Source organism: Eutrigla gurnardus (genome assembly GCF_963514095.1).
Source record: "Eutrigla gurnardus genome assembly, chromosome: 1".
Lineage (NCBI taxonomy): Eukaryota > Metazoa > Chordata > Actinopteri > Perciformes > Triglidae > Eutrigla > Eutrigla gurnardus.
The window spans coordinates 6533599-6559527 of record NC_139915.1 but is presented as its reverse complement, the minus strand read 5'-3'; the positions used below and the strand labels follow the sequence as shown (position 1 = coordinate 6559527).

The 25929-nt window shown below is 42.9% G+C and overlaps 1 protein-coding gene across 1 annotated transcript in view; it reads right to left on the bottom strand.

Moving 5' to 3' along the window:
• Window positions 1-14268: 14268 nt before the first annotated feature.
• The window catches only part of LOC311018120 (collagen and calcium-binding EGF domain-containing protein 1-like), a 31584-nt gene continuing 19923 nt past the window's right edge, over window positions 14269-25929 (bottom strand). The window contains exons 3-11 of the mRNA XM_084016923.1: window positions 19714-19766; window positions 18520-18654; window positions 18036-18173; window positions 17676-17809; window positions 17446-17560; window positions 16970-17109; window positions 16630-16665; window positions 16152-16187; window positions 14269-15898 (exon numbers count right to left, since the gene is read on the bottom strand). Of these exons, the coding sequence (XP_083873049.1) occupies window positions 15710-15898; window positions 16152-16187; window positions 16630-16665; window positions 16970-17109; window positions 17446-17560; window positions 17676-17809; window positions 18036-18173; window positions 18520-18654; window positions 19714-19766 (976 nt within the window). The 3' untranslated portion in view covers window positions 14269-15709. The remainder of the gene's footprint in view (window positions 15899-16151; window positions 16188-16629; window positions 16666-16969; window positions 17110-17445; window positions 17561-17675; window positions 17810-18035; window positions 18174-18519; window positions 18655-19713; window positions 19767-25929) is intronic.

Sequence of the window (25929 nt, the reverse complement as noted above, 5' to 3'; positions counted from 1 at the left end):
AGACCCTTTCATTGACATAAAGAATGTGTAAAGGGCATGGGAGACATTTTAACTATAGGCTATCTGTAAATTGACTCAAATAAAATATTTGTGATCCAACACAAAGTATCTAAAACGGTTTAAAATGTACATACAGAGAGTATAAAGAGGGCAGTAAAAGAGAGGAATAAGGATGTTCATGCATGGGTGTGGCACCCACAATGTCCTTGCTAAGTATACACCTCGGTTTCTTGTATGTGCACAAAGGCAGGTTAGTAAATGTGCAGGTATGCATCTTTGCATTCCAGCACCCACAGCGTGACTCATACATATGCTTTCGAGCAATCACCATAAATGCCCCAGACTTGCAAATAATGCTCTTGGAGAGAGATTTTCTTTCTTTTGTGAAGTGGAAAAGGCAATCAATAAAAAAAGAAAAAAAAAATCAGTATGGTCCTTTTAGCAGGTAATGATTTGGCTAACACATAGATACGTAGAACTATGTACATAGAACACTGCATGTTATCTCTGCGTGTCATTGAATGGGTGTCACCATTAAATAAATTACACATTATTAAAGTACACTCTGAACAGAAGCAGATATCCGTGTCTTTCTCCAAATGAGAGTCATTAAACTCCAGACTGCACACTGAGCACAATCTTGGAGACACTCCCATGCAACAGATGAATGAAAACTTTTTGTGAATGACAGCAGCAGCTTGACAAATACATCTCTCCTGTCTGTCATTCAACAGCAAGGACAAGCAGTTGTTTTTCAATAGCAGCCTGCAAGTTGTAGAGCAGAGGAGAACTCTGATATTGCAGGCGTGGGAGCTGTGAACCATTAGTTTAGCGTAGCTCGCTTTGCTTGAGTCCTCTGCTCATATATAATGATACCCAAGGGGGGTTTGTAGCTGTAATCATCTTGCGTCTTCTCGAGAAAGTCTTCTGGCACTCAGGAAGTGATGCAGTGTACATTTCATTGTACGAGTGCCGTTCAACCCTCGTCACAGCGTGCTATTGCTGTAATGAAGGGTTGACGGGTAAAACAATGTCATATAGCAAAAAGGTCATTATATTCTGTTTAGGTCACTGACACTAAACACAGAAAATACTCCCAAGTTTCAGCACCAGAGTTCTCGCTGAATCTATTAGCTTCTCTTCTCAGTTTGAATCTTCTTTCTGCAGTTGCACAACTTTTTACTATTATAGCAGTGTTTCTTTGCTTTTTCAAATTTGAATGTGCACTCACGTGGCAGATTGCATGTTTGCCACTCAAATGGGAATGACCGTGGCAACAACAACACAATCCCATTGGGCCTATAAACACCACCAGTTGTGTTCAATGGAGCCAGAGGCAATGTGAATGGGACTAAACCCAGAGCTTGCACTGTATTTTTATATAAGTAACCATAGCATGCTTGGTTGATCAGTCATGTTTATTTCGTGAGTTCTCGTGTGATTATCTGATGGCAAAAAATATAACGTGCAAAGCCAGGCTATATCTTGCCAGATACATTTTCACTGCACGTTTCAAATCTGGAAAACAGGGATTGAAAGTCGACTTGCGGCTAACATTCAGTCTGAAAATCAGAGGCAATACAAAGAGTGGTCACACTGTAAAACAGAATGTGTGTGGCAACCCATTGCTTTGTTGACTGCTGTTTTGAAACTTTGAGTTTGAAATCTTGGCCATCTTGGGTTTTTGGTTGTTTTTTTGCAACCCGAAGTAAGAGGTTGGAGGTAAATCCAACCGCACTGAATGAGACATTTGAATTAACTTTAATAAACTTCAATACTGTGAAAGGGTTAAAGTGCTACAAAGAAAACACAGACAACTTCCAGACCGAACAATGCTGTTTGAGTGACCTGTAGGTAGTCACGGCCTAAAGAATACCCTACTTTATGGTCTATTTGACTCTAAATGGACCATAATTGACGAAATGAACATCACGTTGTATTGAAGAAGACTTGAAACTAGAGATTGATACCATAAACTGAGATACTAAATCAATTGAGAAGTCGGGTCACTTTCTCATAAATTTCTATACAATCAGATTTATTTTTGTAAGTCGACCCCCTGGTGGCCATCATAATGAATACAGGCTTAAGACACTAGATGGTTCTGTCTTATCAGACCCCATTGAGCAACACAAAATCAATTTGGTTTGTTATCTGTAAACAAGGATGACCTTAGTGATCCCTGACTTTCCTCTGGCACCACTGGAAGGTCAAAGTTGGCACAAATGTCGGGGTTGCAAAAATGAATGGTTCGTAAACAGTGTAATAAGACATCTCCCTCTCAAGATGAATGCTATCAACTTTTGATGTCATGGTGCATTGAATACAGGTAACAGAGATAAGACACAAATGCAGATGAAGCAGGCAGAATAAATCAGTTCAGTGATTGTTTGAAGGTATATAGGAGGGAAAGTCTGAGGTCATCTCATGGATATTTGGACAATGGTAATAATGAAGGGTCCTGGGAAATAGGGATAATGTCTGGAGAGGACGAAGAGAGAGACAAATGGGGACCTGAAAGTAAGGTGGTGGAGCAGGGAACATATGTGGCTGGCAGTGAGGTTGGTCCTGTTGGCCAAGGTGCTGTCCTGTAGCGGTCGTTTCCTTACCGGTGTCACTGCTTCTGAGGTGTGAATCCAAGTGAAAAGTGAAGTGACATCATGAGAGACAATGGTTTCATCTGGGTCCAGTTTCATTTTTCTAACCTTGTTGGCAAAATCCTGTGATTTCCTGCCGTGGTGTGTTTCCAAACAGAGGGGCAAGAATGGTGTCCAGGTGCTTCGCAATGTCACTGAATTACAGCTGATGACAAGTCTGAGTGGAGCCTCCTCCTTGTCTATTTTGGGAAGGCAATAAATGCGTGGGATGGCTTCTCCCAGGTATAGACAGTAGTGCAGCAGCTTTTCAGTAGCATGCGCTGTGGCAGTGACCTGTCAATCACAAGGTAGCCACGCCTCATTTACTAAATGAAAAACTTAAGTTTCGTTATGCGCTTCCACTTTTCTGGTCATCCCGGCTCTGATCTTTTCTTTAACCTGTTTTCCCTAGTGTTTCAGAGGTGCCTGTCAGGGCCTTGATAGCTCCCATGGTTTCCTGGCTGACCCAAGCTGCAGCTTGTTTGGCCTGACGATCCCCCACCACTGAAAAGGGCCCCAGTGAACACCTTTTCAGCCTTGTGGCAGCAGTCTGTGTTCAGTCGAGGGGGCTACAAGAGCAGCAACTCTATATGTTACTCTTTCTGAGGGTTAGGATGGATGGGAGTGGCTTGCATTTGATTTTCGGTTCCTGTGTTCGGCAGTCAGGTGTTTCAGGTCCGACGGCCCATGGTTTGGCTGGCCTGGGCGCTTATTTGTTTCTTTTAGCCAGACCATCTGATCTGTTTTTAGGGTTCACAGTAATGTGTGTGTATGCTTTTCACTTTGAACCAGTTTCTTTCATTATGTTCTGCGCCTCCTGTGGTATTTGACCTGGTGACCATAACCGGTATTGAAGAAGACTTGAAACCCATGTTTACAATGTTGACTGAGATTTACATTTACATTTACATTTAGGTCATTTAGCAGACGCTTTTGTCCAAAGCGACTTACAATAAGTACATTTGTCAAAAGAAGGAAACAAGGAAACCACAACGAATCATTGCCGATAAAGTAAGAGCTAAAAATAGAACAAGTGTTTGGTCCTCATCTGAGTAAACTAATACTTCAAGAGCAACAGTGCTACGATCAGAGTGCTATAGGTAAGGGTATTTTTTTTTGGGGGGGGGGGGGTGTTACAGATGAGTCTTGAGCCTTTTTCGGAAAATGGCAAATGACTCAGCTGTCCTGACATTAGTCGGGAGTTCGTTCCACCACTGAGGCGCCAGAACAGAAAGAGTCTGGACTTTGCTGAGCGACGTTTGTTTGAGATAATAAACCAAGTGAGAAGTAGGGGTTCCACACTTCCACATTGGCTTAACTTAAGAACTGAAAGGTTCTTGAGGACCACCCTCTCTTATCAATGCAAGGCCATTGTTTCATATCTATGCTACACTGCAAATATGTGTCATCCCTGACGGCTCAGTAGTATTTAAAAACAGTCAGCCTCTTTTGACCTTTAAACAATACACTTCTAAGTTGAGTCCAGTCCAACTTTGACAACCTCTATCACTGGGAGTATTTTAACAATAACTCTTTGTGTGGATAGATTGCATGGCTAGGGCAACATGGTCATTGAGAGCTATTAGAAGGACTATAGTGGATAATTAGGTCTTGCTGAATCACTGCAATTTGACCTGGCTCTCCTTCAATGAGACTTGGGTCCCAAAAATTTTGATAATTGAAAATTAGTGAAATTAGGTGAAATTTTAATTCTGTACATTTTAGAACAAGAGATCAGCAATTGGCTGCTTCCACTCCAAAACAACATCAGTATACCCTTCAATAAGCTGTATTAGTCAACAGAGAGGGTACGAGAGTGTATGACTCACAGTTATGCAACAGAGCAATATGCCCGCAGTGGCGATTGTAACCCAAATTACAGTAAACAACGAGGACAAAACATAAATACCATCGAAGCAGTGCCAGGGTTAATTATATGCTGCTGTTTTATTAACGAACTTTCATGACCCAGCAGGCACTGCTCTGTTGTTACTTTTATCAATAGGATGGGCATGCTCTCTCTATGTGAGAAAAGGAAGACAGAAAGAATTAAAGGAAAAAGTCCAGAGTTTTGAAACAACCTTTGGTGTTGCAAAAACAATTAACATCTAATAGACTGGCAGCACGCATTTCCTGTCATTTAGTCAGTAAGTTGAGAATTTTATAGATCTAAGTGCTGCGGAAATGCCACTGTGCCCCCAGGGTGATTCCATCAAAGAGACACGATGAAACGCCACCAGTCTGTTGATGTTCCCTGATTTCTATGATGGACTGTAAATCAAAGCTCCTTTTTAAATGTCTGTCAAACATTTTTATAAGTGGAATGTTTCCTGCCTTTTACTCCCCACCTTCAGTTTTTACACCTGGCGATGTGCACACAGAAGCACCCGTGCACACATACCAGCACATTCACTTTATGCATTCACATAAAGAAAACAATGTTTACCTCCACACCTTCGACAGCTGATCTCAGGTTGGTGGTGTTTTCATTTGCACATGAAAACACTGAGGCTTTCATCTTGAACAAATTACTTCATGTCATGTTTCTCTTTTTCCCAGATCTTAGTCAGTGGGAGAGTTTTTGCCTTTTCACCATGGTACCCCAATCTTATTGTACACAAAACAATACTGTATATGTAGGTGGTATTTTTGCTGTACAGAGTAAAAAAAGGTTACAGGTGCAGAGGCTCAACATGCACCTGTAATTCTCACCAAAACCACATCTGTTTAGACTGCTGCTGAACCGAATCTAAACATCCATTTTTGTTATTAGCCGGTCACTAGGAAAGGAAATGAGTCGACACATTTGGTTTTCTTTCCAGTCAACAGAATGTGAACTGATAAGAATACAAAACTCTCCAATGCTTGCAGATCTAAAGAGAAAGTAAGCAGTGTTAATAACAAATAAACAGTGCCTGACATGTAACTGGATACCATTTGGCATCCTGATAGGTTTTTGGTTGGTGTCAGTTTTAGGTGTTAGTAATGTACAGTGTATGTTTGTTGAGACAGAAACAATATGTATATTTATTCAAATAAAAGGTGTTTTTTTTTTATGTTCTTCTTCTCTAGTTTAGATTAGTATCATTGACTTTAAATGCATCACATTATCTTTTAAAAAAGAAGTTGTGAAATTCAAAATTCTTCTTTCTTTTACATTGTTCTTGTGCTGTGTTTTAATTGTGTGACAGTGAGGTAGGTTAATGCAAATGTAAACGAGATTTCATTAAAGAAGTGCCGAGACCAAACAGGTTAAATCACATGGAAAACCATCGCCTGGAAACAATCGATTATGATATTATCGTATACAATGAGAAGTAGTCAGCTGATTGTAAAGTGGAGAAAGTGTCTGGACCAGCAATATAAATCTATCAACGCCTGCTGCTAGATAAATAACAGTTCAAAAAAGGGCACTAGACTCATGTCTCCATGCCGCTCTCCAGCCAGTTCCAGGCAGCTGCTGTCTAAGCAAGACCTTTGTTATGGTGAGAGTCATTTCGTAATGCTAGTGCTGCCTGTGCATTGGTTGCCAAGCTCTAATTGAATTATCAGCCTGTTTTCCAGAGCAGGCCATTTGGAAATTCCACTATCATAGATATCACTATCATGCCAGAAAACTCAGTCTGCCAGCCAGTCTGTATGTGTGTCCATTTCGCTGCACCAGTGTCAGCAGGATAAGTGGCTGTTTCTGTGGCGGCCTCGGCAATCAAAGTGATTTGTATAAAAAAAAAGTATGAAACCTGAATGCTCCAGGTGTCTTAAACATATCCTATGTCCACATCGTCAATCACAGTTAACTAGCTGCGGATTGTCCCTTAGAATATCAACGAGTTCCGAGTTTCACACAACATAAATGGGAAGCAAACATAGGAGATCAACTGCCATTGCAAAACCAAACGCTGTTGACAGGATAGGTTACAACTTGCATTTGTTTTGAAGAATGTGAAGACTGTAGGAACGCACGTCATTAGAGCAATATTATGATTTTCTTAAATCATAAAACAAGGCGGTGTAAAATGCTGCTATTATGTTGCTGACAGGTACGTGATTGACAGGGCGACATTGTGCACAGAGTTCCTGTTGTGAGAACGGAATCAATTTCAAAACATGAAACAGTGTTTATCTTGTGCAGATGAAGACATTGTGATGTTGTGAAATTAGCTAATAGATGGTATGATGAACTGACGTGGGAGGAACGGAAATGTTTATGTTATGACGAATCCATCAACCGCCTGATCACAGAGCAAAAGGGGAAAGTATTTTTTCATGTCATCAATGTTCAGAGTGGAATAGGTAAAGGATTTTTGAAGCATCATGAACTGATCTCTCCATTTAAGAGGCCACCAATAGATCTCCAAGAACTAGGCCTACCAAAAAGTCAGTCATGTTTCAGGTAAAATGTCTAGACTAATCATACAGGTAAAGATTATTGCATGATGGTGAAATCGCTTCATAAACGCAACACATCATTGCTTTGAAAGTTTCCAATATCCCTTTTAAACCTGCCTTAATTGACTTTTTGGCCATTATTCCCATTATCATTAGCATTAAGGTTGTTTCTAGCCGATTGATGAATATATGTCACACTAATTTTCACTCTGTTTTGGTTTCTACTCCTGAATGGAATTATCTGGCTCTTTAGCTGCTAAATTCTCCACTAGCGCATGTTCACCAGCTAATCGCTAACAGTGTTAATCCACTGTTTGGGGCTGAGCATCAGAGCTTAACTGTTAGCCTATAACAGCAAACATGCTGCATCTGGAAACAATGCTAAAGTAGTGTGTTGTAAACCAAAACAATGAGCTGAAAGACACTAGAAATCTTTGAGTTTTTTGTGTCACCTTTCTCAGTGCATCCCTATTTTGTTTGCCAGTGTTAACATAAATATATTGATGAGTGCAGCTTTAATGATGTGCATGTGTTCATGTTTTGTTTTTGTGTCGCTAATATCTGCATTACTTCACAAACATAAAGGCCTTTTGTAGAGGTGGAATTCAGTACACATGTTTACGTGACCTGTCATTGTAAATTTGACTGCGTCTGAGCATGTAACAAGAAAAAAAACACGTTGTAAAAGTGCTGCTGCCATAGGCCAGGTCGGGAGGTCGTTAGGACTAAAAAGATGAAGCTGTTGTCCACACGCGAGGCAATTCTACAACCAGATGCAGCGTTCTTTCCCCCCCCCGAAAAGACAAGGGAGCTGTGAACTTGCTCATCCGGTTTTTCACACTCTTGGCTGTGCTGTGTGCATGCGAACAGCTTGTAAATGACAGAGGAAGCCAAGGTGTATAGAGACCAAGTGCCTCAGGCCAGGGGAGTTTACACAAAGTGTTGCCATTAATCCGCCCTCTCAGATTATTCTATTAAATTCTACCATAACAATGCCAATCAAGTGCAATTTTCCTGTGAAGCTAAGTAAAAGTGTTTGGCAAAACCTGGATCTGCATTCTCAACAGATGGGATATTGCGTCTGTGCAAAGTCTGCCAAGAGGCACCGCTGTGGACAATCAGGTATTGCATGTGTCATATACATGGTAAATAAATCAGGCTTTTCTAACTGTTAGAACATGTGGAAAGCTCGCGCTCTTGCAGACCTTTTTACATTAAAGCATTTTATGTGTGTGATTTGTTGCCTAAATGGAGCTTCATTGAGCTTGCACGTGCATGTCAGCGGGATCTGCACGGAAACAAAGTCTCAAACACACGATCACAGTGTGCAGACAGCTTCTTCGGGGGGGGAGTAAAGTCACATTAACCACTGTTTGCCAAGGATCACGTCCTCTGTATCAGCCTCATGCAGTGGCTTCTTAAACCGACACCTGCAGGACAACAGACGCTACATACTGATCATGGGATTGGTGGCATGCTTTTGACACGGCTAATAACTCCATTACTCATCAGACGAGCTCCGATTCTCAGGCCTCTTAGCAGCTCCATTATGAACAGAATGACAGAAGTCGACCTACAATCGGAAGAGGGTGTGCCCAGAGACAAGGACTGGAAGAGGAACAGGCTTCAGAGAGTAAACTAGGGTGCTTAGCACTCAGAGCCTCAGGCACGTAACTCAGATTTAAGAATGAGTTAGCGTGTCAAGATAGCGTGTCTCGCAGCAGACCACGCCTGCACCTGTCAGGTGTTCCATGGCATGTCTGCGTTTCGTGCGGGAGATCGTGTGTGTGTGTGTGTGTGGCTGCTTGTTAGATAGTAAGACATGCCTACATGCGTGTGTGAGCTCTTGATGCACGCAGCTGCATACCCCGGCGATGATGGACACCTGTGCTCTACCTAACCCCTGCGATGGCTACGGATCCCTGGAAACATCTAAATATTGCTCATGAATTTCAGCAGCTCAAGCTGCTGGGCCACGCGGCCTCCTCGCCCTTTTGCCGACACGTTCAATCTGGTTATATAAACTGTACAATTTCTGTGTCACCTCCAACCCTCCATTAATTGTGCCTGTGGGTTTGATTCACAGACTCCGTCTGAAGCCGTTCCATCCTGTGTTGTGATTGAGCAATGTTGCATTTTTGTTGGTTACAATCCTCGACTACATATATCAATATGTAAAGCAAAGGTGAAAAAAATCATGTAGGTGACAGCTCTCTATGTCCTCTCAGCTGAAACCGCAAATGAAAGTAGCTGTGACATCAGGACTTTGCAAAAGTGCAGGAGTAAGGCAGTATAAAGTTATAAAGGTGTTACAGTTTACAAGTTAGCATGCAAACTGTTGCCTACTTACCTGCAGATTTGTAGCACCATTAGCCTGAATTTGAAGTTGCTAGCTAGTTGCTAGTTTGGTGCTGTGAAAAACGAGGTAAATGAAAGTGTTGAGATTGAATGAAACAGTAAAGCTGCGGGCCGGCCCATCCAAACAAGCTGACAGATGCTATAAAACTGTAGAGGTGAGATAGTACTGCTGGTGATAATTCTCTGTGGGCTTTTTTGCATTAGCCTACATATAGTCATTATATCTTCTGTAAAAATAATTACAACCCCAAAACATGCCTACAGCTGCTGCCAGTGTGGAAGCAGAAATGTATTGATGCAGCTTTAAAGTGTAAAGCCCTTGCTTTTCATTCCACAGGGCTCTAAAAGAGTGATAGCTGATAAACAGTGTTACCCAGGTGGGTTGCTGCCGTTCATATTTCGCTCATCAGTTTTGGTGTTGGCTATGTCTAATATTTCCTCCCACATTCATACGTGCCTCTTCTTTCTGTCACAAGGTGGTTTCATCATGGGGTTACAAAGAAGACATGATTGATAAACTTACAGCTACGTGCTACTGGAGCATCCATTCATTCTGACAGCAATATAGCCTATACTTTGGTAAAGGAGTCTTACTGTTCTTATGCTGCTTTCGTGGTTAAAATTAAACAGACAAATAATACTATAAAAGTCTGATGTCGTTTGTTAGTATTCAGAGTGAGAGGACTAAACTGAATATTGAAGGATATTTTTTTTTTCATGGTGCCGACTGTCCCTTACCTCTGTTTTCTTTAGAGAACCATAACCGATATAAATATGCCAAAACCCAGATTTTTCTTTGGCTGCAATGTAGAAACTTACATTGCATGTATAAAACTCTATCAGTCAATGAGAAGATACAGCATCTTAATTGGCATTGGCCATCATCCTAAATGTGGTTAACCGCTGACACATTTGGACACATCTGTGGATGCTACAGTGGCCCTGAGAGCTCAACACACACACAAAAGTAAGACAACATAAGCAAATAGCCAGTTATGGCTGCCTGCCCAAGGACCTCCCGTTGTTGTGGTGACTCACACTCTCAAAACACCTTTTATTGCCTGTCATTGATTTCCTGCAGACTCCTCGCTCACTACTCTTAACTGGCTCCCGACTCCGGCGTGTTTGGCTAACAGCTAACGTAATTACTAGTACACACTCCGCTGAGCCTCACTGCAACTCAACCGCTCGCGTGCAGACAGCTTGGTAAGTTTAATCTTGTTTTGGCAAGATTGTATCAAATGCCTTATATGGCGATTTCAAGTTGGTTGTCTGCATTCATCGCTGCTTGTTTTTGAGTTTGAAGGAAGTGAGTTTTATGACGCCTCACAGCCCTTTAGTGTCTAGACGGGAGGGTAGCCATGTGGGTTATGTTCATTCAATCACACAATAAAGCGTTGGTCGGTGCAGACGCACCTGATGGAGATCTAGTGCACCTTCCTGGATGAGGCCTGTTATTCGTCATCGTGCTGGCATGATTCAGATATTATAATAATAAAAAAAAGCTTCACGCTAGGTTAACCGCAGGTATCTGCAATATATCTGAATCATGCCATGACAATGTTACATTAACATAATTTCCCAATGCCACTGACAGATAGCTAATAGATGATAGGAAATGAGGGAAGCAGGCGAATGACATGCAAGAAATGTTCCTGGCTGGACACGAACCGGGAACGTGGCAGTTCATGGCCGGCACCTCAGCCCCAGGCCACCAGGCCCACCTCACATTTTAAAATGTATTTTCCCCACCTTCAACAGCGGAAGGTAGGAAAATGAGACAGGTAAAAGCATGTTCCTAATTCCTGCATGTTGTTTTTTCTACTGCACTGTAATGAACAGAAGTCAATGATTGCCTGGAGTTTATTAAATCAATCCCAAACTATGTGGTATAAACGTTGCTTAAAATGTGCAAAAACATACGGTTCTTTGATACCAACGTGCCAACGTGATGATCGTCGTCTGAATAATGAATCATTTCTGAGTCTGACCCCTGACCCTCCACTGAAGACAGCCTCAAGAGAGGATTTACAAATAAGGATGAACTGAAGGGAATATTATAACAAGAGCATTAATTGACCTGAACAAACACATAAATACACAGTGCTTCCCTTAAACACAACCCCACCAACAGACATGCACACACACACACCCACACACACACACACACACACACACACACACACACACACACACACACACACACACACACACACACACACACACACACACACACACACCCACACACACACACCCACACACACACACACACACACAGAGGCTCTGACAGTTTTAAGTGACATCCCTGTCGTGCATGAGGTGTATTTATGAATGGCCATAGTGTGCCAGTAGGGACATTCCTCTCATACTCGGAAACATCTGGCCAAATTTTATCAGATGTATCTTTATTCTCGTCTAAAGATGCCAGCAAATAGTTACACAACTTTCCTCAAAGTGCAACGTCGATGGGAGTTTGGCATCTCCAACAGCCTGGATGAAAGCAATTTGTTGTCATAGATGGTCACAGATATGATGAGTTTTAAAAATAATATATTTTATAAACAAAAGCTGTTAGGGAAAAACATATCAATCACTCCAGTTTATGAGCTGTCACTTATGAATTATGGAACAAATTGTAAAAGTCAGATAATTAAACGTTTGCCTTGTTTATTTTCTCTCTCCGCCTATTGATGATCTAATTGGGATGCAGGTGACAGATCTGTCCTTGCAGGTGGTATGTGAACTTTTTGCTCGGTGCACTCTGTTGACCTCGTCTCTGCTGTCCCCTACAGGCTGAGGGGAAAGCCTCCAGTTGCATGACAAGTGTTGAAGGAAATGAGATAATCTCTTTCACTCACTTTGCCTTTCTCTCACTGACCCGGTTCTTAAATTGTTTCATGTTGTTTTTCCTGATCCTGGTTGCCCTGGCAACGACTCCAGTGTGAGCAGTGACCGCACGGCAGGGGGCGGAGCTGTTAGGTGAGAAGCCTGTCAAGTAGCACGCACACACACACACACACACACACACACACACACACACACACACACACATGCACAAACACACATTTAGGTATAGAATAAGCATAAACCCACATTAGAAAGACACACACAATGTATGCATATGCAATATATGCATTTATCAAAGGTAAAGACACACGCAGTCATGACACACATGCATGCACACACACACACACACACACACACAGGAGCCCAGCAGAATTTACTGAGATCTGTTCGTCAGGATCAAAGCATCAAACAGCAAAAAAGGCCAGACAGGGTGAACTCTAGCACGACAGATGAATCACGCAGCGTGTTATCTTTCAGCCTTCTCTTTGGTGGTGGGTACGAGCCCAGACAGGCCCCCTCTAACAGCCTGTGGTCTATAATCATCCCTCCAGCTGTTTATACCAAGGCATTTGACCTCTAACCTCTGATACTTACACCTTTCATAATGACGCTCAGCCATGCCACAGTTCATCAGTGCCGAGGGAAGGATAATTCACTTATTTTATAAAACTATGGGGAACTATGATTGTTTTTTTTTATGGTAATTATGCATGTAATGTAATACTTTGGTCGTCTCACCTGGTTGGTATTCAGAGTGATACAGTGGTGAGACCCAACTTTCGGGGGTTTTATGTGCGACTTAGCACCCTCTGCAGGTGGAGCGGCTTCACTTCAGGTAGCTGAGTGCGGATCCAAATGTGATTTTGTAACAGGAATTGAGTCTCTGAAGGGATGGGGATTAATGGCTCAAATTATCTGGCTGCATGAAAGGATACCTGCAGGTCTCATCTCTCCCTCTTGGCCAATGGTGAAATTCCACTTCATGACAACATAAGAGCCCCAAACCATCAGTGAGCATGGTCTCAACCGTGCTCCCATGAGCATATAAACATATATAAACATGCAGCTCCTTGCAAACAACCACTGTAATCACTGTTTTATAGAAGTGTACTGCACTGCATTTCCAGCAGATCATTTAGGGCTAAAGCAGCATTCACATCACATCGTATAAACCAAAAATATGTGCAGCCAAACGGAAAAAATAAAATCACATCAGCCCCTTAGTTGTGTCAAGAAATTGGTGCCAAGATGACTGCAAAACATCTTTTAACTGTCCATGCGATGATACCACTCTCCAAAGACTGTTCTTTGTTGAATAAGCTGGAGCTAAAGCTCCTCTGAAGGTTTTTGTAATGACAATATGTGAATTAGTTGCCTTATCTTTCCCTTTAAAGCCTGTATATGAGAACACCTTTGTGGTTTGTGGACTGCTATTTTGATGCCTCGAGTTCGAAATTTTAGATGTTGCCATCTTGGTTTTTCACATCCGAGTGACACGAGGGAGTGGAGCTCAGTGCTCCTGAACGCAATTTGAATTTTTAGATGGACAAATTGTCACAGTTAACTTCCATGAACTGAAAACACATTGGGAAAGGGGAAGAAATCAAATCCCTGATAACCCCAACTAACCGGCAGCTGCTGGTATCTTTCTATTTGATGGACTGACTAACTCCAAGCAAGAGAGCAAATAATCACAATTTCCAAAATGTCGAATGGTTCCTTTAAAGCAACAGTGTGTAGCATTTAGGGTGATCTATTGGCAGAAATGTAATATCATATTAATAAGGATGTTTTCTTTAGTGTGTAATCACCTGAATATTCTGGCCCTAGACAGGGCCATTCACGCTTTCCTTGGTTGGTCGCTGTGGTTCTCAAGTTTCAGTTGGTCGCAATCTGTAACTTCTCCGCTGGATGTTGCCAAATCCTGCACACTGCACCTTTAATTAGTTTATGGCTCCTACAGTACGCCTTTATTTTGTTGGGGTTTTAGTCACCTTTGGTATCGCCAGAACATGTAATGTTTAGTACATCTCTGAAATTTAATAAAACATTAAATAAAAAATAAAAATTTTAATCTAGACCAATCTTTTTGAGCAGTGAGTAAGTTGGCAGCAGATTCACAGTAAATAAAACAACTTCCAGTTTCATGTCTCTTGTGAAAGTGTGAGAATATCTGCAACCCTCGTCACCCTCATCACCCTCGTCTTCTTCAAGCCATCGCTCTTATTAAGAATATGTTCACAGTCAACTTAGCGAATAGTCAATGATCAATAAAAGCTTTGACAGCATTTTGGGTGCAACTTAATCTCGCTACACAGCATGGAGACCCATTTGCACTAGAATAAAAAGTCTTTGTGAGCAAATCATAAACATAAATTGGCATATATGACATAATAATATTTAAAATATGTAATCTAGATATCATTTAGTATATATTTTTAGCATAATCAGATGTAACGCAGAGCCTTGACATCACGCTCGGGGGATAATGTAACTTTGCAATTGACCGTGCTTGAAACTTGTTCTTGTGAAATCCTTACTGTACTGATAGTGATATACTGTTGCACTTTCTTCTGACAAATGTACTGATTGTAAGTCGCTTTGGATAAAAGCGTCTGCTAAATGCCCTCAATGTAAATGTAATGGCAGCAAAGTAGCGTCAAATACAAACTTCATTTATGAATGTGCTGCATGAAATACAGGCGTGAACGGTCATTTCTTAATCACATGAGCTCCTCTAGTTAATAGTGCAAACAGGGCTTTAGATTACATCTAGATGGACATTTGCAGTACAATGTTTTTTTTGTTAATCAAACTTGAACTTGAGTTGTTTAATTCTACAATTTCATAAAAATCCATGAGACATTACTGTTTTTGTCCAGCTGTACAGGATTTGGGGTTTGTAAAACTTGTGAATCTCATGAATTGGTTTCTGAAGATGCCTCAGAGTGGAGAGGAGCTGCAGAGCTCAGACTTGAGGGCTGGATACTGCAGGCAGGTGCAAGGGAGGCTCACAGTGCGGGTCCTGGATCTTTGTGCCAACGCCTTGCAGGCAAACTGTCAGTGGCTGCAGAGCTTCCATGGGCAGACAGGAACAGGAAGAGATGGAGACGATAACGGTCTCCGTTTGAAGTGGTTCATCTCAGAGGCACAGCTCCGAGACTAAGACATAAAGGCATCTTTCTCACTCCACGTCCTGCACACACATCCCTCACACTCACACCGCAGCATGTATGAAAGGCAGCCAGTCCTCGCAGTGGTGAAGAGAGTCCAATTTCTGTGTCTTTAATCCGTGTTTCTCTCTGTTTTACTGTCTGTGGCAGAATGCAATCAGGGCTCCTTGCCCGGTTCATCCCAGCTGTGTGGTTTGGGATTATTTACATGTTGGCACTTTGACCACCAGCATCCGTTATCAAGAAAGAAACAAAGAGTCTAGTTTAGTGATTGTCTTGCTGTTACTGTGGGTGGGCTGTCAAAGGTCAGGTGCTGAGCAGGAGATCTCCTTGTCCGGAGCCCCACTCTACAAAATCCATCTCCCCGCTGGAATGAGGAGGACTGTCCAGAGAGATGCCCCGCCGCTCCCCAAACACCTTCTCCTGCAGTTCCACTATATCATTGCGGATGTCGGCCATAATTAGCAGGAGGAAGTCGAAGGAGCCGGGTGGTCCCTGGGGACAGAGGAATTGATTAAGATGCCCTGCATGTCATTTTGAACTGTTTTGACAATCAGTCAACCGGTTTTCTTGTCGTTTTTTTTTTTTTGTGAGAACCATTTTCACAACTTCTCATTTACATTATAGAATGAGGTTGACACCTCAATCCTATTGGAGTTGGCATAGAAAAGAACTGTAGCATTTTATTTGGTTATATAGAGTCATATAGTAGCAATAAAGACTTAAATTTGAGTGTAAGTTGACTTACAGGTGGCCCTTCGGGACCTGCAGGTCCCCTCTCGCCCTGTAGATGAGAAACAGCATTTCAACAGACATCTTTCAAGATCTGCAAACTGCACAGTCGCATATTGATTCAAGATACACTGTTCTATTTGATGAGTAACACATCGTGAGTCTTGAAAACCTTCCAATCGAATGTCAAGCAGGTTAAAGCTGTAATGATTAGTATTAGATGTCAATATCAATAAGGAAGAGAGAAGGAAACCAGAAGCATGGCAGAGCTAGCTGTAACTTCCTGTGGTTATGTTTTATAACTTGTTGGCCATTTTATTTCAGTCAGTCGCTGCTTTAGAGGACTCTATTCACTCAGTGACAAGAGTCTCTGGTGGGGAGGGACTAGGACGCGAGGAGAGGAGGCGAGGAAAGCCGGTGAGATACGAACTGAGAAATGAGAAGAGGGGAATAATTCAAAACACATAAGAGGAAAATAGATATGCAATAATGACCTTTAGTCCATCTCTTCCTGTTGCCCCAGTTGGTCCCTGTATGAATGATAAGACACGTGAGCTGATCAGGCATTCGATACGGAGATGAATGGACACACTTTAAGTTCCATTTATGAAGTTGTGGCTGACGATGCCATCTTATGTCTATATGTATATGTGTTCTCATAATACCAGCGGCACCAAACCCCCATTCATATGACCCTTTGGATCCGTTAACAGACTGAGGACGTGACCTTGTGGTTTTGAGAAGCTACGTTGATGTCCTGACGCTCCAGTGGGAAATAAACTGAAAAAGCGATGTCCTAACCCCTGCATTGTGGAATGTTTTTTTTTTCCTTACCACTGGCCCCCTGCGACCTCTTTTCATGTGCTTCAGGTCAGGCTCTGGGCCCATGGGTCCCATGTCTCCCCGTGGACCCCGAGGGCCAGGCGGGCCCCTGTCCCCTGAGTCCCCTCTCTTTCCGGGTTCTCCTGGGTGTCCTGTGGAGGGCAGATGGATACGGTGATAACGTGATAACATTCTTTCTCTCAGACAGGTCATCTAAAACCCTTGTTTTGCTTTTATTTTCACTGCTGTAACCTTAGGAACATGTTTTTTTCTTCATTCCTTTATTATTAAGTGTAGAACATTTACTTTTATTTATTTTTCAACACACTTTTTACATTTTTTCCACATTCTCTGTGTCCTCACACTCCCTTTTTGTTATTCTAACAACTATAATGCATGGCTGCATTAATCAAAAATTCTCCTTGTGCACATATCTGGAGCCAGCAGTGGATTTAACTTGTCTTACATTGCATCTATATCTAGATTACCTGGGACCCCAGGAGCTCCTGGGGGGCCGGGTGGACCAGGAAGACAAGGGTTGTCAGGACTTTTTCCCACCCTCCCCAGTGATGGTTTATCACTTCTATTGGCCAGGTCAGGTACCTTAAAACACAAAAAGGAAAGACTGTGCAGGCTGACGTATTTTGATTTCAACTCAAACATCTATTTTCCGGTCTCCTATGCTGAACATGTTGACTCATTGTAAGTGTAATGTTACCTGGTTGGGTGACAGTGTGCTGCCCAGCATTAGTTTTAGCTGCAGCAGACTGCTCTGCATGTTTATAAAATCCTGACAGGTGAACGAGCAGGTACCAGCACTCATCAGGGTCTCTGACTTCCCGGAAGAACTCACTGCAAGACAAAAGATGTGCTTAAAGTTTTTCCTAGCACACGTACATCAAACCTCTAATATTCCTGTTGCACTGAAATCACGCTCTATGACAATAAAAGTTGACTTCCTTTCCAGAGTGTAACAAAGTAAAACAATTACTGTCCAAACACTGGAACATCCACCATCGGTATCTTACTGGATGAATAATCAATGAACGCATACACTAGTAGAGACATATAGACTCACAGTTGTGTACAGGGATGCAGGAGCGTTGGTCCGGTGCCAGTATGTATCCACTGCGACAGCGACACAGGAAGCTGCCCGCTGTGTTCACACACTCATGGTCACACATGCTGCTACCTGGGTGCTCACACTCATCAATGTCTGTACGTGTGTGTGTGTGTGTGTGTGTGTGTGTGTGTGTGTGTGTGTGTGTGTGTGTGTGTGTGTGTGTGTGTGTGTGTGTGTGTGTGTGAGACAAAGAGAAAAAAATAACATTATTACAAAGAAAATACAAAATTCTAATGAAAGTTCACACAGGAGGAGGGCGCTGTTTATCCAGTTTAAAAAAACAAACCATTTCCAACATGTTTGATTAAAGCAGGTTTGAGGAATTTATTTTTAACTTTTTTAATATGCATGTGGATCAATGTATGATGAAGTGGGTATGAAAAAACCCAATTACAGTCCAAATATTGTACAGGGAGATATGAGAAGTGAGTGTATTGACCCAGACAGTAGGGAGATTTGTGGTGGCGGTGTCTCTCTCGGTCGAAGCGATAGCCGGGGTAACATGTGCAGACGACTCGTCCAAAGTTATCAGTGCACTGCTGCTCGCATGGCGACGCCGCACACACATCCACACCTGCAGAGAGCCAGGAGGCAGAGAGTTAGCTGAGAAAGTTATTTAAGGTCACTGCAATCAGCAGGAGGGCTATTAGTCCTTATCACCAAGACTAAAGCCTCTGGCTTGGCTGCAAACTACTTTAAGAGACTCAAAATGACAACAAAGACATACATAATGACTACAAAGAGATACAAAACAACTACAAAGAGACACAAAATGTCCACAAAGAAATACATAATGACTAGAAAGAGAGACAAAACAACTACAAAGGGGTTTAAATAACCACAGAAAACATACTTCCATCAGACCAAAACAATTACAAAAAGGTGACACAAAACAACTATCAAAAACAGACAAAAAAGACACACATCTTAAGGCATCTTAACAACAACAACAACAACAACCATAAACTCTGTGTCTCGCTCCTGTGGGAGAGGTGTTGGGGCCTTTTGCACGTCTGTTCCCTGGGGCCCATTGTCTCAGAATCAGCACATGCTTGTATACACAATTATGTGAATATTCAGGCCCATCCATCCCTTAAGGCTGTTGTGTTCATGGAGGAACAGTGCCCTCTAGTGGATGATGTGACTTATTGTTATTCTTTGGATGCATCCTACAGTCTTTATAGTGTATTGACGCTGCCGACACTAAACCCATTTGTCAATACTGCACAATATTTTTCCTGGTCGTGATTCCTGAGTTCTACTTTAACAATTTACAGATTATTTATATATGAACCACCACATGAAAACGTTGGCAGTCCTCTGTGCCAAACCTGTGGTCAGTTTCTTCTCTGGATGCCTGTTATATTCGTTTGTTCCAGCGCCCTACAACATGCAAGTTATCTGACACGGCTCCTTGAACCTAATTGCTCCGAAAGTCGACAACAGTGTGTGCATTCTGTGGACTTCTTTGGAGGACCACATTGACAAATGTGGTCTCCAGGCTGTGTTTTGTGCAGCCTGCTATCTGGAAACTGCTGTAGTGGATAAATGATATCAGATTTGGAGCATGCGAATCAGATGTGAGCGTTCATGAGCCAGACATAGAGGAGTATAATGTGTATGGTTTACCTACTTTCAGGTATGCACTGGCCCATCACAAACCTGAAACCGTCACAGCATTTCCTCCTGAGAAACAAGACAAAATGTAATCAGATGTTTGTTTTTCGATCACCATTCTCACATCAGCGGTGCCAGCCCATCTGCTTATCGTCAAGGAATTGTTTGACATTTTGGGAAATATTTATTTACTCTCTTGCCAAGAGATAGATGAGTAGATGAATGCCACTCTCGGGTTTGTGTGGCATGTGATGCTACAGACCTCAACCACTTAGCTTAGCATAAAGACTGGACATGTGGAAACATCTAGCATGGCTCTTTCCAAAGGTAAATAAAAATCCATCTATGCCAGCACAAATTAATTTGAATGTCATATCTTGTTAGCTCGATTTGTAGAAAGAAATGTAAAAACCAGCAGAGAAGCAGGTTGATTGGTTTGGATCCAAATATTGACATTTAAGTGCAAAAGCACAATAATTAGTATTCTGTTATACATGTGCAAAGCAGCTGCCCTCTACTGTTGAAACCCAGCTATTGCAATTTAATTTTGCTATTGGGCTGATCTGGAGCCAGCTTTCATCACCAAGCATTACCAACGAGCCCCCTTTAAGTTTTGTGTTTTATAACGTAAAGTAAAATTCATAGAGAGTATCTTTAAGAGAGAGAAATACTATACTGTACCACCCTGACAGTATTTCACTTTTTCATTAAATGTTTTCATGTGTGTGTGGTCTGCATACTCCTTTCCTGTTTTGAGGTCACGTTGTCTTTTGCGTGTATCTTCAATTCCTGTTTTGTTTAGTTAACTCTTGTGTCATCTCATCCTAGATCTTCGTTGCCCTCGCTGCCTGCCTGTGTGCTGAACCTTGAGAGCTGTTTATTCAAACCATGAGTCCGATGTGCCTGATATGGTCCCATATTAGATGGTAAATCAATGATAAAATGGATTTAAAACAACATATTACATAACAAACAACTCATGCTTAGTGGTGCTGAGTGTTCAGATGTTTGGGGTTGTTCCAAAGGAGGCGGCACTTTAAAGATCGGTCTGATAAAGCTACTCAAGTGTGTCAAAATACGCTCAGCAAAGTAGCACCAAACATCTCACATGTCGGGGTGTATTGCCAAACATATGGGGAGACGTTCACAAAATACATAAAGGAAGCTTCCATCAACAGCAAAGAGGTTTAGTTTTGATGGATAAATACACCATCATCCCAGATTAAAGCCTCGCCTCTGTCTCTAAGAACGAAATGACAGTAAATGAACACATCCAACTGCTCGGTGTTCACTGTGGATTCAAGTTTGGACATCAACAACATGCAACGTCATCTCACGGAAATACGTGACCATGACCTCTCAACAGCACCTTACATGGTGCTGTTTAACCGTGTCAACACAATTTATCGCTAGGTTTCGGCAACAAAACCACTTTAGGAAAAACCTCATGTAACTTCAATAATTCAATAATACTCTGGGACTCGAACACCAGTCCGAAACATCGGCCAAATGCTCGAAAGTCCTCCAATTTGCTGTTTATACTACGCTGCTAAGTATTGGATATTATAATATATATAATTATATAAATGTATTAAGTTTAATGTGTTTCCTGCACTTCAAAAGATCCTAATCGACTTTCAATTAGCAATGTTTCTGTGGTGCCAAATTCTAATAAACTGCAGCCTCGGGCTACACACTGAAACACTGCAGCCGGTTTATATATCATACACTTACTGCAAACATTTGTAAGCAGATTGTCACTCCAGCTGTCTGAGGCTTCTGGTCTGTTCCCTCCTTTTAGCTCCACAGTAAAAAAAAAAAAAATTAACTGATACATGTAAATACAAGTGGAAGAGTAGCTGCAGTTCCAGCACTACTTTTTCTGATTTGGCTTATTTCTCCTCTTGTTCCCTGACCAGTACTTGAACCCTGACCAAATAATCTAAACTAAAAACGGTTACGGAAACTCGTTTTCACTCCTTGTACAGTCACTGCTTTTTGGGATACGTGCTCGTAACAGTTGAGTAGATGCAGTATTTTTGAACTACAGCATTGTGCAATGAATATTGGGAAACGATTTCTCCCCCGGATTGATTTATGGTGTTTGGCAATGACACCCGTCCAGCCATCCCGGCAACAACCCACCACATGTTACAGACATTACAGTTGGAAAAAAATGGAGAGGAAATGGCTCAGAAAACGGAGCAGCACAGCCACACAACACATATGATGCACACACACACACACACACACACACACACACACACACTTGTAGAAATAAGGGGAAGAAGGCACGACTCCTTTCCTAAAAACAGCATGCTGTTACCGGAGGGGAGTGAGCATGCTGCCCCATTCACGGCCCCCTCAAGACAACAAGTTGCTTTTATTCTCCTCCAGCCTCCATGCAGTGTAACCCTAAATCACTCTGAGATCCCCCCCCCTCCTTCTCCTGAATGAAAAATAACCTATAAAATGGCGAGCCTGGCCTAAACTGATGAGATCCAGATGAGAGCAGCTTTAATCTGCAGCCTGTAGCCGGGGGTGTTGAGAGGGACGGATACGGCCGGGCATGGAGGTGGAGACAGGAGAGTGAACGCTGAGATGTCACTCGTTCAGTCGGTCAATCAGTCAGTGAGCCCATCAGTCGTTCAGTCATCTCAGTCGGGATAAAGCGCTGCACGTGCAAGTCTACTGCTAACCAGTAAAAAGTTCATTTCAAATTGATCTGGTTCTTATTTCCATCAAATCAGAAACTCTCAATGTCTTTATTCAAGACGACGACCCCGCTTTTCATTTCACTGACACCTTTTTAGGAGTGCCGACTTTATCAAACCCCACTGCTAAGCTGTCAGAGCAACAGTCAGAAAACTATGGGATGCACAGATGAGATACGCATCGTCGCAGATACATACTGACCTTCATTTCTTTGCAGGTTTGTCAAAGCAGCTTTAGACACGCAGCGTGTTCAAAATAAAAAACGTTTTTAGAATGGTTCTGTGTAGCAGCGGGGGCGGGGCTTCAGGGCTCTACAGGCCGCTCACTGACTGCAGTTCACTTTTGCTGCTGGATGCTGGATATGCTATGCTATGATGTGTTACAGCCCAACTCTTCTTAACTTCCCTGCAGCCGGAAGAGTGGGAGCCAAGCAATGATCCATGCTTTTATGGCATAAGTAAGCCTGCGCTGTGATGCATGTGTGTGAGTATATGAACCTCACTCTTTCATTGCAGGACTACACATGAAGTTGCGTTATCTTGGAGTTTTAAGCTCCCTCTCCCTTGTTATCTCTGCAAGGAGAATCAAGGGAGTGCTCGAGTGGGTGAGTGAGTGAGTGAGTGGGTGAGTGAGTGAGTGAGTATGCATTTCTGTCTGTTCAGCAGGGCCGTCAGCAGCATTTGATATGTGGGGGGGGGGGGTTCCTGTTTAGGTGGGTGGTGTGGGAGTCGCCACCCATTTGTTTCTCATCTCCACCACCTTTTTCTTATTTGCAACATTTTTTTCGTATTCTCTGTGTAACACTTCAGAGGGAAGTCATGAACAAAAAGTGGAGCAGTCCAAGTTGGGGGGGGGGGGGCTCTTATTGACAGTATTGAACTGGCCCAGTCTGACTGCCGGCCAGAGCTCGCTGTCTGTGGATGCGTTAAACGGCAGTGTTGCGGCTGAGGGCCGTCCTGTCACCTGTTTTAATACGTCAATGATTCATGATTCTAACATCTGAAATTAAAATATGACTGATGATCAGTCCGCCCCTGTTGCTGGCGTCAACTCGTTGACCAAGTAGCTGCAAGAAGCAAACTTCCTTTGGTGCTCATGTGTGCTGCAGGTGTGTGTGTGTGTGGGTGCAGGAAACCAGGAAAACACGGAGTGGATTCCTATTGCTGTGTGTATTCTCTTACTGATAAAGTGGAATGGATTTGACCGAGAAGTAATGAAAAGAGCGCTGGACAAATTAGACCTGTCATGCACTAATATTTTAATGGAAAATGTGGGGGTGGTCCAAATGACTTTTTTCCCGACCCCCCCTCAATATATTGGAGCGACACCCATGCATAACCCCAACCATAACCCCGATTTTCACATTTCTGCTTATATCTCAGGAATGGTTATAGAGACTCCGGAGTGGGTGGCGTCTGACCTAATTTGACCCTTCTGAACACACCAGTCTTTAGCCAACCCTAACCTTAACATCAACCCTAAACCTAACCCCAACCCTAACCCTAACAACAACCCTAACCAGCAAATTCTGCTGCAGCAAACTGCATCATATTTTGGGTCTTCTCATGGTTGTGGTCACTCACACGTTCTCAAAAACACCTTTCATTGCCTGTTTGAAGCTGCCATCCACTCCCCACTCAGCAGGTAGGGGCCACTAGTGATAACTCAGTGTAGTGCACTCCGACCCCTAGCCGCTTCACTTTGCCCACAGTGGGGGGAAAGTCGTAGACTGTATGTCTATGGGGAAAAGTATTTTTATCGTTTTGGACGGTGTGTTTGGCAATCAGCTAACAGCTAAGGGAACAACACACACAGCTGACTGCATCGCCGCCAGTCACAGCTCTGCAGCCAGAGCCAAGTTATTCCTTGGCTTTTTATTGGGCATTAACCTCACATTTACATATTGGCGAAAAAATAGACACGAAGCCCAATAAATGCTTCAAGTTACACCCATGAGATGGAGCTGAGACGCACGCCAGCACAGCACCGGTGCAGAAAACGGCATAGATTAATATGAGAGCACGTCCTGCGACGTGCGAGTGTAAAACACATCTGATGCACTTGCGGTGGAGACGGGCAGTTAGCCACATGTGGGTTGGGTTCATTCAATCACACAGTACAGCAGTGGTCGTTGCAGACACACCTGGCGGAGACCTGCACTCTACTGAGTGCACCTTTCTAGGTTCTCTCTGGATTTACGGCATTAGACTTGGCACCTAAACTCTGGATCCTACATGGTCTCTGCACAAACCTCACCCCCCACACAGACATACACCCTGAAACCCTAGTGTGGGACATTGCAAATGTGCACATTGGTCCAAAAAAATGTGAAACAAACCAAAACTTGAAAGCCAGAGACCGAACCAAGGCTGTGGCAGTCATATCAAAGATCTACCGAGCAACGGAAGCCAAGTGATCTCACTCTAACACACTTCACATGCACAGACATCGACACGGTGTCTGTCAGTCAGATCTGCAGCAGCCTCAGCAGCTCTCCCCTGGGGGCTTGTGATGGACAGGACAGGGAGGCCGGGGGCCTCTGGACAAGCAGAAGAGGGCGGAGAGAGAGGTGACCCGTGTGTTTTTGTTTGGCGATGTGGAAGTATGTTGGACGGACAGGCAACAGGCCCGGTCACCATGACACGGCCTCTAAAGCACAGACCACACTCAGTGGAATCCGACGTCTTGAGTCAGATTTATCCGGCGGGAATAAAAGCATGTTATTTTTTTATCAGTATACACTCTAACAGTATTATTTTGGCCTTGGAATTGGCAAAAGTTGAATATGGGCACACAATATCAGCTTCAGTCTGCTCACATCTGCACATACAACCTGTGTGTGTGTGTGTGTGAGTCTGTGTGAGGGCTGGGATACCATTCAGTAATTGGGTGCAGCCTTTTAATGTCCGTCAAGGTTTATTAGTGAGAGTGATCCATGATGCTAGCAAGCTCCCTTTCTTCCTCTCTCCTTTTTCATGTCCTCTATGTGCACTTTACCTCACTCGTGCTACAACGAGTCCGTGATGTGAAACATGTCCATTTCTATTCGGGCCATTCAGTCGACCCCTTGTTTCACAGTGCACTCTATCGGTTCAACAGCCGCTGACATAATCTCTCTCTTTCTCCTCTCTTGAGATTGACATGTTGTTGGCCTCATGTTGCCTTCTGTCCATGAAACCCGATGAGGTGTCTGCCTTATCCATCTTTACTTCATTCAGAGGAACATTTTTTTTTTCTGTCTTCTCAAGGTTTGCTGAGGCCACGAGGATTGCTCAAAGCCTTTAACACCCAGTTTTAAACTACAGCGAAACGACCTCGGTGCCAGGAAAAACATGTTGTTCTTGTACGATTCTGCAAATCAAGTTACATTTTGTTGAACGTGGATTTAGATCGGGGCTGAGCAAGTGTCGTAACAAGCGCCACGCAGAGGAAGTGATGTAGCATGCGGAGCGGCCGCTATTGAAAGTTACGTGTTATAATGGGCTTGTTCGAGATGAACCAGACCTGACCACGGGAC